Source organism: Ambystoma mexicanum, chromosome 1p (assembly GCF_040938575.1).
Source record: "Ambystoma mexicanum isolate Mex_15411 chromosome 1p, UKY_AmexF1_1, whole genome shotgun sequence".
Taxonomy (NCBI): domain Eukaryota; kingdom Metazoa; phylum Chordata; class Amphibia; order Caudata; family Ambystomatidae; genus Ambystoma; species Ambystoma mexicanum.
The window spans coordinates 71,654,150-71,670,141 of NC_090921.1; the positions used below are offsets into that span (position 1 = coordinate 71,654,150).

General features: G+C 45.8%; 1 protein-coding gene across 1 annotated transcript in view; it reads left to right on the forward strand.

Moving 5' to 3' along the window:
- FIS1 (fission, mitochondrial 1) overlaps window positions 1–15,992 on the forward strand; it is an 89,685-nt gene that overhangs the window by 29,361 nt on the left and 44,332 nt on the right. Inside the window, exon 3 of the mRNA XM_069643256.1 lies at window positions 9,627–9,703. Within this exon, the coding sequence (XP_069499357.1) occupies window positions 9,627–9,703 (77 nt within the window). The remainder of the gene's footprint in view (window positions 1–9,626; window positions 9,704–15,992) is intronic.

Below are 15,992 nucleotides of genomic sequence, written 5' to 3' on the forward strand. Positions count from 1 at the left end.
GATGCATTGGTTTTAAACTAATATTGCTGGGGAAAGGCTTTTATCTAGACTTCAATGGAAGATTAAGTGCTCACATGCTCTTGTTAGGCAAGATTGTATGCAGTACCCTTAGGGTGCACTACAACAACCAACTACTGCACACTGCATGGCACAAATAACTACTATGAAAATGAACTCCCCTAGTTCATGCTATTCCAGAATAACCTGTATGAGCTTGTATCTAGCCATCTAAACTGTTGCCACAACCCCATGTCTTTGCATGCCCCCCCTTTGCCTAAATCATTGATAGGTATAGCCAGCATATCCATAACTATGTTCAACCCGCACCCTATGGATATCCGGATTAAACCGCCATTATTTCTCCCACCACTCGGTCAACCACGCTTTTAAACCTACACCCTTCTTACCCCCACTGAAGCCAAGATGTTCCTATGGCAACTCTAATCCTGCCTCACTACCCACAGACCACTTGGACAACATCAGGACAGGGGAAACCACCGTAAACAGCAGCCAAAACGCCACTGACCTGTATACCTCAACCTCGGAACACCCCATGCCCAATTCTACTGAGAAATACCAGACTAGACTCGAGACTAGGTAGATCATACCTCCCACCCACAATCGCTTCACCCATCATCAACCTCAGCGCAAGCACTGCTAAACAACCGCAAAAAAAATGTAAAGATGTCCCCAAATTGGCATGCAAGCCCACATCACCTAAAACCTCCACTATTAATACTAGCGCCACAATTACCAGAGCACTGATCAATGCCAGATCCTTAGTCGCCATTGCAACCGAAATCGCCCACTTGATTACTGATAGGAAATTAGACTTCCTGGCAATAACTGAGAAATGCTGCAGCAGGCCCATCCATCCTCATCGCCACACCAGACAACTACTTTATTCTCTGATCCGATAGAAAATTATCTAGAGGGGGAGGTACGGCCTTCATTGCTAAAACATTGCTTAACCTTAGAGCAACGCACCGTGTCTCCACCTCATCCTGTGAACTACTGACTGCTAAATTGCCACTCTCCACATCACAAACCTTGACCATTCACCTAATCTATCGCCCTCCAGGTGCCTTATGGTCATTTGAAGATGGCATCAACAATATCACAACTAATACTACCCAAATCATACTCCTAGGGGACTTCAACTTGGGATTCAATGATCCAGCTGACCACTCGGCCCTACTCCTAGCCAACTCCCTGTCTGAACTAGGCCTCACCTAATGAGTTCTCCTACCCACACATGACAAAGGACAAACCCTGGACTGGCTAGCAGACATCAACTGCCCAACTAACGTAACCGCTATTGAACCATTACCCCCGACAGACCATAGTTTTCTTCCCTTCACACTCCTAAACTGCACTCCGTCAGAAATAACCAAAGCCATAGCTCCTCCCATCCCAACCAGAAGCAAGAAAAATATTACTGTTGACAATCTCAGCCCCTTTGTGCAGCCTCTACAGGCATCCTCACTACCATTTAACCCTGAGGAAACTAGTAGAATAACACCATCAATTCGGCCATAGACTCTATTGCACCCCTAAAAATGTGTAAAAGCAAACCAACGGCCCACGTGAACACCTGGTTCACCCCTAAACCCAAAGAGCTTAGAAAAAAGGAAGCACAAATCCATATGGAAACACAACCCTTCTACCATCAACAAAGAAACCCTCTTAAAAATCACTGCTAATTATAAAGAGGAAATCCTTGTAGCCAAACGTAACTCCTACAATGAAAGGATCGATAAAGCCAGTTCAAGTACCCACAAACTCTTTATCATACTTGGGGAACTTGAATCGCCCAACCCACAAACAGACCTTTGTTAAGGACCAATCTTGGTGTACCAAAATCCAGGAAGTCCTGGCAAACAATTACCCTAACCCAAAAGAAAATCACTGATAAACCTCACCCTGCCACCAAAAAAATGACACAAACAAAACTCATTCTAAGACCCCCACCGCCAGTTTACACCAGTATATCCCCAAGAGGTGCTAAAAATCATAGCGGCCCTCAAACAATCAAATTGCCAAGGAGATTCCTGCCCTGCTTTCATTAAGGAAGCAGCGAGAATCTTCGCTTCCTTTATCACGTCGCTCATTAATGCCTCCTTCCATACCTGCACTGTGCCAACCAAGCTATGCACTGTGCCAACCAACCTGAAGAAATCAAGGGTGTTGTCTCTGCCAAAAAAATAACGACTCTTCACCCTAATATACCCACCAACTTCAGACCTATTACCGCTGTCCCTTACCTGCTGAAGATTATAGACAAAGCTGCCTATAATCAAATACAACATTTCCTAGAGTCCAACAAACTGTTAGGTCTCCATCAATCAGGCTTCAGGCCACAACACAGCACTGAAACAGCCTTTATTGACCTAAAAACGCATATAGACCACCTTAAAGATCAAGGAAACTCGGCACTCCTGCTCCTTCTGTACCTGTTGGCTGCTTTTGACATGGTTGACCATAATATCCTATGTAACCACCTCTCAACTACATATCACTTCACACCAGAAGCCACAGCTTGGATTAAATCATTTCTAAGCAACAGGTCGATGAGTGTTCTCGGCATCTGTGGCTGCAGACCCGATCCCTATTACATGAGTCCCACAAGGATCGTGTGCATCTCCAACCATGTACAACGCCTTTACCAAACCATTGTTTGATGACCTGGGTCACTTGGGTGTCACCTACACGAACTATGCATATGATACCCAGATCCTTATTCCCCTGACAGCTGACTATGCCAAGGACCTAGCCCTGATTAACCGAATCTACCTCATCATTCAGGCATGGATGGCCACGCATGGCCTCTGCCTGAATGATGAAAAAACAGAACTCTTCCTGCTAGCCACTCCCATCAACCTTTCCAAATTAGGCGAACAATATCACTCATGAAACCTCATAAAAGTCGCCAGCGAAGTAAAAACGTTAAGTTTCTACATAGATTCCTCCCTAAACTTGAGGAAACGGGTTAGTGCTACTGCCTTCGCAAGTACGTATACCTGCAAGCTCATCCGAGCATGCAAACTCTTCCTCTCCACGAAAAGCTGTATCACTCTGGCCAGAGCCCTAATATTGTCAAAAATTGACTACTGTAATGTACTGTTTGTTTGTTTTAATTTATTGTGCGCGCCGGACCCAGAGGTATCAGGGCGCAGGTGAAAAGAGAACTTGCAGCTTAGTTACAGATGTTAAAGAGCAAAAGGTAAAAACAAATTTCCTCGGCGTAACAGGATGAAGGTAAAACAGTATAGTACATGTATGGCGGCGTGCATATGTAGACATGTCATTAACAGACGTTTACATATTGGCAAATCTATATCAAAAGTACATTACATGCAGGCAGGGCTAAGTTAGTGCGGTAGGAGAGCGGGTTACATATCCTTCTCAATGAGCCATTTAATTGTATTCTTTCTGAATTTGGTAAACGTTTGGTCAGATCTAAGTGTGTGAGGTAAGGAGTTCCACAATTGTGCTGCCCTAACTGGGAAACTGGACCCTCCAATAGTGGTCAGTTTGAATCTGGGCACTTGAAGACAGTTGGGGCTGGCTATTCTTGGCGGTCTGATGGAGTTTTATCTGATGAATCGTTCCGTTAGGTAGCAAGGGGCTTTGTTATTTAAGCATTTGTGGATGAGGCAGGCTGATTTGAGATTAACCTTTTCTTGGGTGGAGAGCCATTTGTGTTTCCTTCTTATTTCAGAGATGTGTACTTTTCTAGGAATGCTTAAGGCAGCCCTAAGCGCATTATTTTGGAGCACTTGTATTCTGTTGTTTGTTTTGTTTGCCCCTATGTATGTAATCAAGTTTTGATAGGATGAGGGCTCTAGATAGGATTAAGCAACTGTCAACTGACAGGAATTGTTTTCCAGCTTGTATTAATTTACACGTGTAGGCCGTAGCAGAGGCCAATTAATTTACCTGTTTAGTAAGGGATAAGGTTGAGTCGAGGTAAAAACCTAGGGTTTTTACTTCTCTGGCGACCTTGATAGTATTCCCATCAATAATGAATGCCGAGTAATTAAGGTTGAGGTTTGAGATGCGAGCAGGATGAGGAGCTCTGTTTTGTCATCTTTCAGACACAGGCCATGGTTGGCCAGCCATGCCTGAACGATGCTATAGACTCTGTTCACCATAGCCAGATCTTCCCCATAATCCCCAGTAAGTGGTAGGAGAATCGGGGTATCTGATACCCAGTTTGTATAGATCGTCTTAGAGTGGCTTGGTGAAGATATTGTAGAGAGTTGGCGAGACGCGTGATTCCTGGGGCATTCCACAAGTAATAGGTATCGTGTGTGCTGCAGCCGATGGGGAGAAGTCCCTCAGTCCTGTCACTAAGGAAAGACTGTATCCAGACTATAGCTTCCTTTGAGAAGTGGGCCGCTGAGTCCAAGTGACTACACAGGACTTTATGGTCCACCAAGTCAAAGGCAGCTGAGAGGCCTAGTAGGAGGAGAAGTGCTAATTTTCCCTTCATCTCTTAATTAATCTATTTGGGCCTTTAAATCGATAAGGGCTGTCCCTGTGCCATGTTGAGCTTGGAAACCAGATTGGCGAGCGCCTAAGAGTAGGTTCACCTCAAGGAAGTTTTGAATTTGGGTGTATGCTACCTTATCTAAGATTTTTAGTAGAAATGGCACCGTGGTGATGGGCCTGTAGTTGGTGGGTATGTTGGGGTCCAGTGTTTGTTTTTTCAGAAGAGGGAGTACCCAGGATTCCTTTAGGTTGCACGGGATGGTGCCAGTAGTGAAGGAGGCGTTGATAAGTTTGTTGATGAAAGGGGCTAGATCTCTAGCGGCGTCCTTGACCAGGTGTGCTGGGCATTGGTCGCCCTTGCAATTGCATGGTTTAAGCGCAAGAATCGTTTTCTCTACCTCAATCACTGAGACCAAGTTAAATTGAATATGTTCTTTGGGTTTAGACTTCGTGTTTTGTTCGGGAGAGTTTGAGTTTGAGCTGATAATAAAGCTTTCTTTAGAGCTATGTTGTTTTGGAGATTGGCCACTATGTATGTTAGTGCAAACTGAATGTCAGTACACCAGGTTTTATCTTTAATAGTCCTCCTGTACTGCAATTGGGGTTTCCAATTCTTTTAGAATAGAGAAGAGCTCCTTCATGCTAGAGTTGTTTAGCCATGATGATATCCTCCTTGTATTGCTTTGAGATACTTATTAGATTGGTTTTATTTTCTACACTGGGATGTAGATTCCATGCCGTTTTGCATTTTCTTTTCTGTAATCTTAGATTTTTTAGGTGGGGTGTAAACCAAGAGGTGAGATGCTTTTTGGGTTTGCTATTCCTGAGTTTTAGCGGAGCAATGCTGTCGAGAGCGGTAGTCATAGCATTGTTATATTCTTCCACTAGTAAGCCTGGGTCTGTATGGTCTGGTAGGGAGTTGAGATTATATAGGATATGCGGTAGGATATTGTCAGCTGTGATATTTTTCCTGTTTCTAGTTAAAGTAGGTAAGGCGGGAGGAGGTATTGGTCCAGTAGGTCTTTTAGTATTGAGTGTAAAGGAGATTAGGTGATGGTCAGTCCATATTTGGGGGGAGATGGGTGTGATGGAAAGGTTGCAATTGTGACTGGCAATCCTATCGAGAGTTCTCCCTTTGGTATGGGTGGCAGTGTTCACTTTCTGAGTGAAACCCAATTCTGTCAGGATGTTGGCTACGGAAGTAGCCTGGTGATCCTTAATATCATACCCTAGGTTAGAATCTCCTAGCACTAGGGTTTGTGAGGAGTTTTTTAGCTTCTGAGATAATAGTAGTAATGCCTTCATTAAAGGTGCTGATCGGGCCTGGGGGTCTGTAAAGGAGATGGATGTTTAGCGTTTGGGAGTTGGTGGTGGATAGTTTAATGGATAGTGACTCACAGGATTTTAGGTTAGGTGTTGAGGTGATCCTCATAGATTAGTTTTGGCGATAATCGCCATTCCTCCACATGAATCTGGTCTGTCCGCTCTGAGGATGGTATAATTGTCTGGGACTGCTAGCGTTAGTGCTGGCCCTGCTGCCTTGTGGAGCCCAGATTCAGTGATGGCGATGAAGTCAAGGTCATTTTCCAAGATAGTCTCTGCGATGTCTGTAGCATGGGCGACTAAGGGTCTAGCATTGATTAATGCGCCTTTGAGGTCAGGTTCTTGCTGTGGCATTAGGTTCAAGTTAAAGGTGGCATGTTGGTTAGCGGTGGTCTTGTTTCTTTTAGAGCGAGGCTTGGGGCTAACAAATGCAAGACTAAACAACTGCAGATTCTGTACAATTTATGTTCTCAGGACAGCCCTGAGCATTTCTTGCAAACAACATATCTCCTCCATAAGAACAAACCACAACTGGCTCTCTATTAAAGAAAGAATTCAACTTAAAACCGCATCTCTCACTCTTACAAATGCCTCAATAACACAGCCCCACAATAGCTCTCTGATAAGTTTCTGTCTTGGCCGTCCAACTCTGGAACTCTCTCCTCCAACTTCAGAACCAGCCAATCCCTTTCTGGCTTTGGACACAAAATGAAAAGCTGGTTTATCTCCAACAATGGCCCTTAAGAGGGCACCAGCCGGCATGTACATATGGAATATTTTTTTGCTCCGCTTGCACTTATCTATGCTATCCTTTAACGCCTTGCTTTCTCTGTAACTACTGTGAATAATCTTGAAATTGTCTTTGTACAACATCCTGTTAGATATGTTATTGTATAGTTTACTTCTACCTATGTAACTAAGATATTTTATTATACAGTTAATCTTTGCCTGTGTAACTAAGAAACTGCATTATCTTGTACTGCGCACAGATAACTACGAGTGAGGTGCACATTATAAATAGATAAAGCAAACCCTGACGACCTGGCAATAGAACCCCAACCTTTGGTATAAGTATGCACTGCACAGGTTGGTAGCGTGTGGAGCAGCCAGGTTCATCTCGAGAAGGGTCAATGTGAGCTGTAGGAGTTAGAGATTCACAGTGACAAGTATTCAAATAAACTCTTACACACAAGGTTTCTTGATAAAACAATTATTAATTTGTCAGTTAGAATAAGCCTTCTTCAGAAGGGGGCAACAGAAAACACCACACAAATATACTTCAAAAATACACGCTCTTAGTTATCTAAATCGGCAAATACCCATTTGGGATGACACACCGGCACTACCTACACCCTCGGGTGGCTTCAATAGGTAGGGTGCTGTTGACAAATACATCACTGTTGCATTTAGAATATTCTTAGGAGTAGTGTTAAAGAGAAGAGTTCAGAATCAAAACAAATATTCACACAGTTCTTCTCAAGCAGGTAAGTACTTTCAATACAAGCCCCCCCCCAATTCCAAGTCAGTCAACCCTTTCCTGGAAGGAAGGCAAAACACATAAGCAGAAGGGAGAAGAGTTATTCAGGGAGCCCAGGCCAGCCAATGTTAAGTTGGCAAAAGCCAAGGTGAGCTGAAGCACTGCTTGCAGGGGTGTAGAAAGTCTTTTCCAATGTCTAAAAAGTCTTTGTAGAATAGAAGCAATCAAAGTAGGGCCACAAGCTGATTAGGCTTGCGAAGTAAAGAAGCTGGCAGCAACTCTACACATGCAACCAAGCAAGTCTCCAACGAGGACAAGTGGCTACACAACAAAAGGTAAGTTTGTATTTGTATTAATTTTATTTGTATAGCGCACCAGGCCCAAGGGCAACCGGGCGCAACACTTAGTTACAGCATGATGGGGCAGAGAAAGCAATAATTACAGGGGTTATAGGTATAAAAATGACAATGAGAAGACAAAGCAGATTGTATTTGCAAGGATACAGATATGTACAAGGTTACACAGTAACTCTTAGACTTTCTCTTAGACTTTACAGTACCTTTAGGTTGAAGAAAAACTGTAGCAGATTACTTCTGTTCCTGTGCAGCTCTGCAGATCTCGCTGTTCCTGGGCCTCGGTCGTGGGGACAAGAGGAAGGACTTCTGGGGACTCCTGCACCGCAATGGGATGGTCACCACTCGCAACTGCAATCTTCATTCAGCTCCTCGCGTCTACCGCAAATAGCAACACAACGGTTCTTGGCTGTCGTGATGGGCTTTCCTTGCTTCTGGGGTCCCGCACTCTGAGGGGGCTCAGGCCGGTTAGTCCTGCTCCCTGAGAGTCCAGAGGATCTTTCTGGAGCTCTTGGCCAGCTTAAAAGCAATGCACACTAACTTGTGTTCCTCTCCCTGACTATCCGGTTCCAGCAGCGACTGCAGTGGATACTCGACCAGCGTTGAGAGGATGTCCCGTTGGCTTACTTTGGAGTTGATTGGTCCCACCAACTCAAAGGGAGAAGCTGTCCTTGCAGGAGCTTCTCTGTCGATACGAATTTGGAGTTTCAGCACAGCAGCAGGGATTCACTGGGAAAACCAACGGTCCAGGAGTTGCAGCAGGTGTCCTCTTCAAGTTGTTCTTCGGATTCCTTCGCCAGTGGTCGACTCTGCCTTCCAAGCCAAAAGCCTTGCCTTTTATGGAGCTTGCTCCCGTTCATTCCAGCCCAGCTGTCGGTCACTCAGCAGGGTGGCTGTCCTTGCCGGACAGCCAGCCGGCTAATCACCCAAGAGTGCATTCCTGTCTCCTGGGAGACTACGCACAGGGGGTTTCGGGCACCTCCCTTGCTTCCTGCCCCCGCAAGACACCCTGGAGCCTCAAAATCCAGCAAAGGTGCTGGGGGGTCTCTAAGGTAGAGGGAATTGGCACATTTCTGAGAATTGTCCCTGACGCTCTGAGAGCCTGTTTAACCTTTTTTCCTTCTCTTAACCATTCCTTTCTGCAAATCTCACAATCTACAAAGTGTACTTACTAGTGATATATAAATGCCATTACTGTCCTAGTTAGTGAAGACACCTCAGGGTGTAGGAAGCGTGTAAAAAGCAGTTTGAAGAGTATTTGGTTTCTGCATATATTGCCCTTTTTAAAGGTTTATTTAAAAACGACCGTTAAATAATTATTTTAACTGAAAACCTTGAGTGGAAGTGTTAGTTGGCTACTTGTATTTGTGGATTTCATTGCTACAGCTCACATTTACCCCTTTTGAAATAAGCCTGTCTGCTCAGTCATACTACCAACTTGTGTAGTACATGCCTATACCAATAGGTGGGTTACCCAATACCAAGAGGACAAGGGTTACTACCTCAATTCTTGCGTAACAGAACTCCTGTTATAGCAGTTATGATTGGTACAGACCTTATGTTTAGTGAAACTGCATCATGCCCAGAATTGGCAAACTTTCTCAATGCTTTTATCAGCCTAGTGGTTATCACAGTTTTATTTTTTCTGACCTTAGAATCTCAACTATGATTCAGCTAAATAAGCCATATGAGATGAGGTAAAGGGGTACATCGCGAATATCAAAATGCAGGGTAAACCATTGACACTACAAGATGCATTTAAAAAAGCTGCTTAGAAACATCCTGTGCATTAAGACCATCAATGAAAACATATTTTTATCTGTGGGCTGCTTGTAATCCTTTCCTGCTGATCCACGGTCCGATTGGGACTAGTTTTTGTTTGTGGACACAGACCGACTAAATAGTTTGCAAATGATGCATTTCTCGTCAGCTTTGAGGTCTTTACAAACTGTCCTGCTTCTGTTTTCTATCCTCTTTAGAACTTTTACCCAAAGGAAGTAAGGAGGAGCAAAGGGATTACATATTCTATCTGAGCGTGGCCAATTACCGATTGAAGGCAAGTTGCATGTTTTCACAGATCTCGCCAAAGACTTTGAAATTGTTGTATGTGTTTTAAAGTTTGCTCATCTGTTACTGAGGCAGCATACTTGCAGTGGGAGAGAATAATAGTCAGGCAAATTTGCTGTGAGAGTTTACCATGCTCTTCATGGCAGTACGCCATGCCTCAAAAATCCTTTGAAATCCTATTGCACCTCTAGTGCACCTCTGTCAAGTTTATCTACTCGACCTAAGAGATGCACTTGACACAAACTGGATGGCATAATTCATTTTGTGTTCAGACAGTGGCACAATAAGAAGCATTGCCAGTAATGAAATGTGCCTTTTGAAGATGCTAAGAACTAAAGGCAGCTTAAATGGTTTAGTACTATTACCAGCAAGCACAGTGCTTTTCTCCTGTATAAAACATTGTTATAAATTAAATTACTAGTACTGCTCAACTCTCTAAAGTTACCAGACACATCTTCTATTCATGGCTAGCGCTCCCTCAGCAAAGCCCCCAAATTCGCATCCCACTTCTACCATGTTTTTTTTAATAAAGTCTTTATTATTTTGTGCTAAAACAACTACAACCAACACACAAAACATAACCAGAATTTTGGCACTGCACATGGATTTCGCTTGCATCTGCTGTCCATGAGCGACCTGGCGACCGTTTCACCTCAGTCTGTGCTGCCGATGTGGGCCGTCTCGGGGTCCTCCGCTTATGCCTTTGTTGACTTGGGGGGGCCTTGAGTACGGCCTTATATTGTTCATTTATTATTCCTCTGCTCTCCTGGGTTCTTCCATGCCACTCTCCTCTCTTCGTCTGAATAAGTCCTGCATCAGGGAGTTTCATGCTGTTATTTTTGGTCCCGTTTCCCCTGCACCGCCCTTATCCATACCGCAGTTTCCGTCAGTGCCCACTTCTGGAAGTCAGACCACCATGAGTCCATTGTTGGGCCTTCCCTGGATTTCCACGCTATTGCTATGCGCCGTTTGGCCAATATGCATATTAAGTCTTTCATTTTCGCCAGGTGCGACTTATGCCTACCTCCTCCGGGGAAGAGGCTCAGCAAGTACATTCCAGGGTTCCCCGCCTGTATTTGGAGTCCACACCCTGCTACTTTGACTCTTATTTTGTCCCAGAAGATCTGTATCACTGGACAGGTCCAAAACATATACACCATGTCTGCTTCATCTGCGGAGCAGTGGGGGCACTTATGGGGGTGTCCTAGCTTCGACATATTCATCCTCTTGGGCGTGAGGTTTGCCCTGTGTGTAGTGTATAACCGTGCTTGTCTGAACCTTGCGTTCCTGGACACTTTCTTTGGGTACCTCAATACCCTGGTCCATTCCTGGTCACTAAAAGGCCTTCGGAGTTCCTCTTCCCAACGCTGTGTGTAGCACTTGCGAGTTGTTGGATCTCAGCAATTGTTCATATAGCCTGGAAGTTGTTTGTCCCCCTTTTGATATGCTCTACCATGCATCCAGTTCTCCTCTGGTGTCCTCTTGCTCTGGCCATTCTGGCCATCTTTTCTTGATTTTCTTGATTTTCAATGTCATACTGTTGTGCAGAATGAATTGGCCTTCATGTATATCATGCTCTTCTACCATGTCTTGGAAATCCACCCATTGTTCTCCCTTCTCAGATCTCCTATTTGCGCTACGCCTTTGGCTTCCCACTGGGATCGATATATTGCAAGCGTACCTGTGTCCATGCCCACAAAACCTGCCAGTGGGATCTGTGTCAAACAGGGATCCTTCATCCCCTGGATTGTCCACGCCCTGGTCCATAACATCATTGCGAATTTGAGCATGTTCGGTAGGGTCCTGAGCAGGGATTTATTGATCCATGGTAGTTACCTTAGGTAGTTTAGATTCAGTGCTGGCTGGAAGAGGATTGTCTATTGTTTTGTCACCCCCCAGCCATTTGACTACAAATTGCAGCTGCCCTGCCAAGTAAAACTTTTCAAAATCCAGCAGTCTGATGCCTACCTCTTCATAATCTCTCCGCAAAGTCGTCATAGCGATCCTGCAGCTTCCGCCCTCCCCATAAGAATTTCCGTGCTTTTGTGTTTAGTTTTGTAAAGAAGACCCTGGGTATAGTGTGCAGGATGTTCGTGAAATAGTATAGCAGGCGCGGGAGTACCACCATTTTCAGGAGGGCCACCCTTCCCATCATCTCCAGCTGAAGTGTTTCCCAAAAATCCATGTTCATTTGTGTTTTCTTACGAGAGCCGCCTGCGTGTTACATTTGTGTTAGTCTGCAGTGTCATGGTGTATCTCTATTCCCAAGTATCTAAAGAAGTGCAATTCCCATGTTAGGCCCAAGTCTGGGAGTCTAGCCGGGGGAACCTGCTTTAAGTCTGCTAGGGGGAATAGCAGGGACTTTTCTTTATTGATCGCTATCCCAGAGAGTCTGGAATATGCATCTATTGCTTCTAAGAGGTAGGGTAGGTTAATGCAGGGATCCTCTACAAAGAGGAGCATGTAATTTGCATACAACAAAATTTGATGCACCGCTCCATCTATATCCCCAAATTCCGCTCTGAGGAAGACTGCCAGTGGTTCCAGAGCCAGTATATATAACATCGGTGACAGTGGGCAGCCCTGCTTAGTTCCTCTGTGTATTCTCCAGGCTTCCGAAATATGTCGCCCCGTCTTCACTCTGGCCCTAGGGTCTTTATACAACAACCTGATCAATCTAAGGAACCCTTCCCGTATGCCGAGTGGGCGAAGACATTCAGCAGCCACCCCCAGTTCAGAGTCAAAGGCTTTAACAACGTCTAGGGACACTATTGCGCATTCACCCTGTCTAAGATTTGTCCAGTCTATCACGTGGTGTAGCCTGCAGAGATTCCATGACTTGTTCTGTCCCAGGACATATCCCGTCTGGTCCTGGTGGATCAATGTGGGCACTACTTGTTTTAGGCGGTTAGCTAGGACCGCCGTAAGTATTTTGGCATCCTGATTAATGAGGGAAATCGGCCTATAGGAGGCACACTTCGTCAGCGACTTCCCTGGTTTAAGGATCGGTACAATTATTGATTCTGACATGCTATTTGGCAGTTGTATTCTCTCATATGCATCTTGATATGTGTCTAGCAATTTCGGGGCAATGGTGCTTTTATGTCTTATAGAACTCACCCGGGAGCCCATCTGGGCCCAGATATTTACCCAAAGGGCACTCAGTAATTACTATCTCGATTTCTTCCACCGTAAGGGGAGCATCTAATAGTTGGGCCCGTTCTGCTGCTAGCTTTGGTAGCCTTATCTCTGCTAGAGCATCTGCAATGTCTCCCGGGTCAACCTCTGGGTTAGGGGCACACAGTTGCTCATAGAAGGAGGCAAAGAGATTGTTAATATCTTCCTGATTCCTAACCTCTCTCCCTGTTTCATCTTCTAGCACTGTTATGGGGTCTTTTTTAATTTGCTGCTTGGTGAGCCAGGCCAGGAGCCTACCAGGTTTGTCCCCTTCTCCATGCAACCGCTGTAAGTACTTCCCATAGTTCAGCCTCCCTAGGTTTTCCATTCTATGCACCAAGTTCTCAACTCCATCAGTACTCCAGGTTCCTTGCCCGCCGTCCCTGCCCGCCGCTTTTCTAATTCTATCTCCCTTTCCAATTTGCCAAGCTCCAATATAGCTGCTCCTTTCAGTCCCCCAGTTTTACCAATTGCTGCCCCTCTTATCACTATTATGAACCCGTCCCAGAGTGTGGCATTACTTTCTACACTTCCCTCGTTATGCTCGAAGTATTCTTCTTTCACCTCATGTAAGTGTTACTAAAACTTGCCCTCCCCCATAGCCTCTGCCTGGAGTCTCCATGTTGCTATCGGGGTTTTCCTATGGGTTTGTGCCCATGTTGCTAATATCGGGGCATGGTCAGACAGTAATCCCTGTGAAATCTCTCAAGGACTCCATGCCTGTGAATAGGTAATCTAGTAGTGTAAATATCCCGTGGGGTGCACTATGTGTGTATCCTCTCCTGCCTCCTTGTACCTGTCTCCAGATGTCCACCAGCTGCATTCGGTCAAGGGCTCATTCGTAGGGGGTGCTGGCTTCCTATGTTTGTCATCCGAACTGTCGAGGAGCGGGTCCAGGGTACAATTAAAATCTCCCGCCCAGATGAATGTTGCGTCTCTGTATTGTGCCAATTTAGGTGCTGATTTCCGGAAAAATTCTGTTGCATCATGGTTCGGGGCGTAAGTGTTAATCGAGCATATCTCTCTACTTTCCAGCATACCATGGAACGGCACTAGTCTCCCCTCGGGATCAGTTTCTTGCTTTATTAGCTGAAAGGGTACTCCTGGGGCAATCCATATCAACACTCCCCTTGCATAGTTAGAGTATGTAGCACTGTACACCTGCCCTCCTCATTTCTTGTCCACTTTGGCCTGTTTCTCTGATGTTAAATGAGTCTCTTGCAGCATTGCTATCTTGGCCTTCATTTTGTTCAACCAGGCATAGACTCTGAGCCTCTTAACATAAGCATTAAGTCCCCTCACATTCCAGGTTGCTATTGTTTGCTCATCTGGGCCCATGTGCGCGTTGTCTTTTTTCCTGCTCTTATCTCATAGCCTTGACCCTGCCTACTGCCTCATGCCTTCCTCTTTCGGCCATCACTTGAGACCGTCCGTTTTCCTCAGGGCCCCTCTCCCCACTATATCTGGGGTTATTCCCCCCAGTTTGTTGCTGAATGTGATTCCAGTCGCTTTTCGCTCAAATTCTTCTGTTCTCATGTCGGACCATCCGCTACCAGTGCCGTTTGCCAACCACTCACACAAGTCAATAACCAAACCAAAAACTGCAAAGCTAACGCCCAGCCACCCTCCCCCCTGCTCGGGCCTCTCCGCTTCTCTTGCCGTGCTCACCAAGGTGGAGCAGGCTCGCTGCTACATGATGCCTCTCAACTAGCATCTGAACTATAATGCTTGCTCTTGGGGTACTGCTTTTCTCGGCCATCACAGCTGGATTGGAGCCAGTCGTTCCTTTATTCTGTCCATCTGGCTTGATTGAATTACTGAATACTTGACGTCTTTGCTCCTGGTTATCCACACTCTTCCTCATGGGGGCCGATTCTCGTTATTAGCATTCCTCTGTCGTTGCTGTGGGATGCATTGCTGGTCCATCCATGCGTGGGCATCTTCAGTCGAGTCGAAGAAGCATGATGTTCCTTGGCATCACCTTGAGTTTAGCGGGATATAGGAGCATGTAGCGCACACCTGCCGCTCTGTGACATTGTTTTGTTGGGCCGAACTTTGCTCTGTTTCTGGACCATGACTGTATAGTTCGGGTATATGGTGATCCTGGAGGAGTTCCTGGTGATCACACCTCCTTCCCTTGAGAATGTCAATATCTTCTCCCTGTCTCTAAAGTTCATGATCTTGGTGATCATCGATCTTGGGGGTGGGGAGGTTTAGCACCCGGCTGTGGTCTCCTGGTTAGGGCTCTGGGCACTCTCTCTACCACGAAACCCTGGGACAGTGTTACGGCCCAATCTCTTGGAGCAACATGTTTTTGACATACTCTGTGGGGTCTCTGCCTTCTTTGCCCTCCGGAAGCCCGATTATATGAATGTTGTTCCTCCGTGCTCTCTCTTCCACAACCTCCGCTCTACTTTCAAGGATCTGGACTCTCTGCAGCACTTTCAACAGTGTTTTGTTGCACTTGCTGTTCCGTTGTCATTACTATCAGTCAAGTTCCGTGCATCCTGGCGGAGGAGGCCCACATCTACATGACTGTGTCTCGTTTGTTTTCTAGAGATGCCTTTAGGACACCTATTGCTGTGTCCATCATTTTGGTTTCAAAGGACCCTTTAAGGGCAGCGATTGCTTCAAGGATCAGTCCTTCATTCACACTGTCTGCTTGGTACGTGGCATTTGTTGCAGCCATCGCTGTGTTTGACTGGGCCGGCTGCTTGTTCCCTGATGCCTTGGTGAAAGTGTCTGTGCTGACTTGATTAGTTTTCCCTTCTGTCTTCCCGTTTGACATCATCACTGTGCATACGCGAGGTGCTGTACCCTCCTGCTGCTCCTCCCGTTGGGCCTACCACCTAGGCCTGCGTGGGGCCAGCTTCCGCCCTGCGTGATGCTTAGTGGCGCCGGGCCGTCCGTACCCTGACTCAATTCAGCCCTTGGGTCCCCAGGCCTGCTTCTCCGGACATTCGGTTGGGGTGAATCTCCCCGCTCCTCCTTGGCTTGCTGTGTTCCCTCCTGTTTACAGAGTCCCCTTGCCCCAGAAGTTATACCAGTCTAATTTGCGTTGTACTGTCCCTGTCGGGGGCACTTACCCTCACTCCTGCATG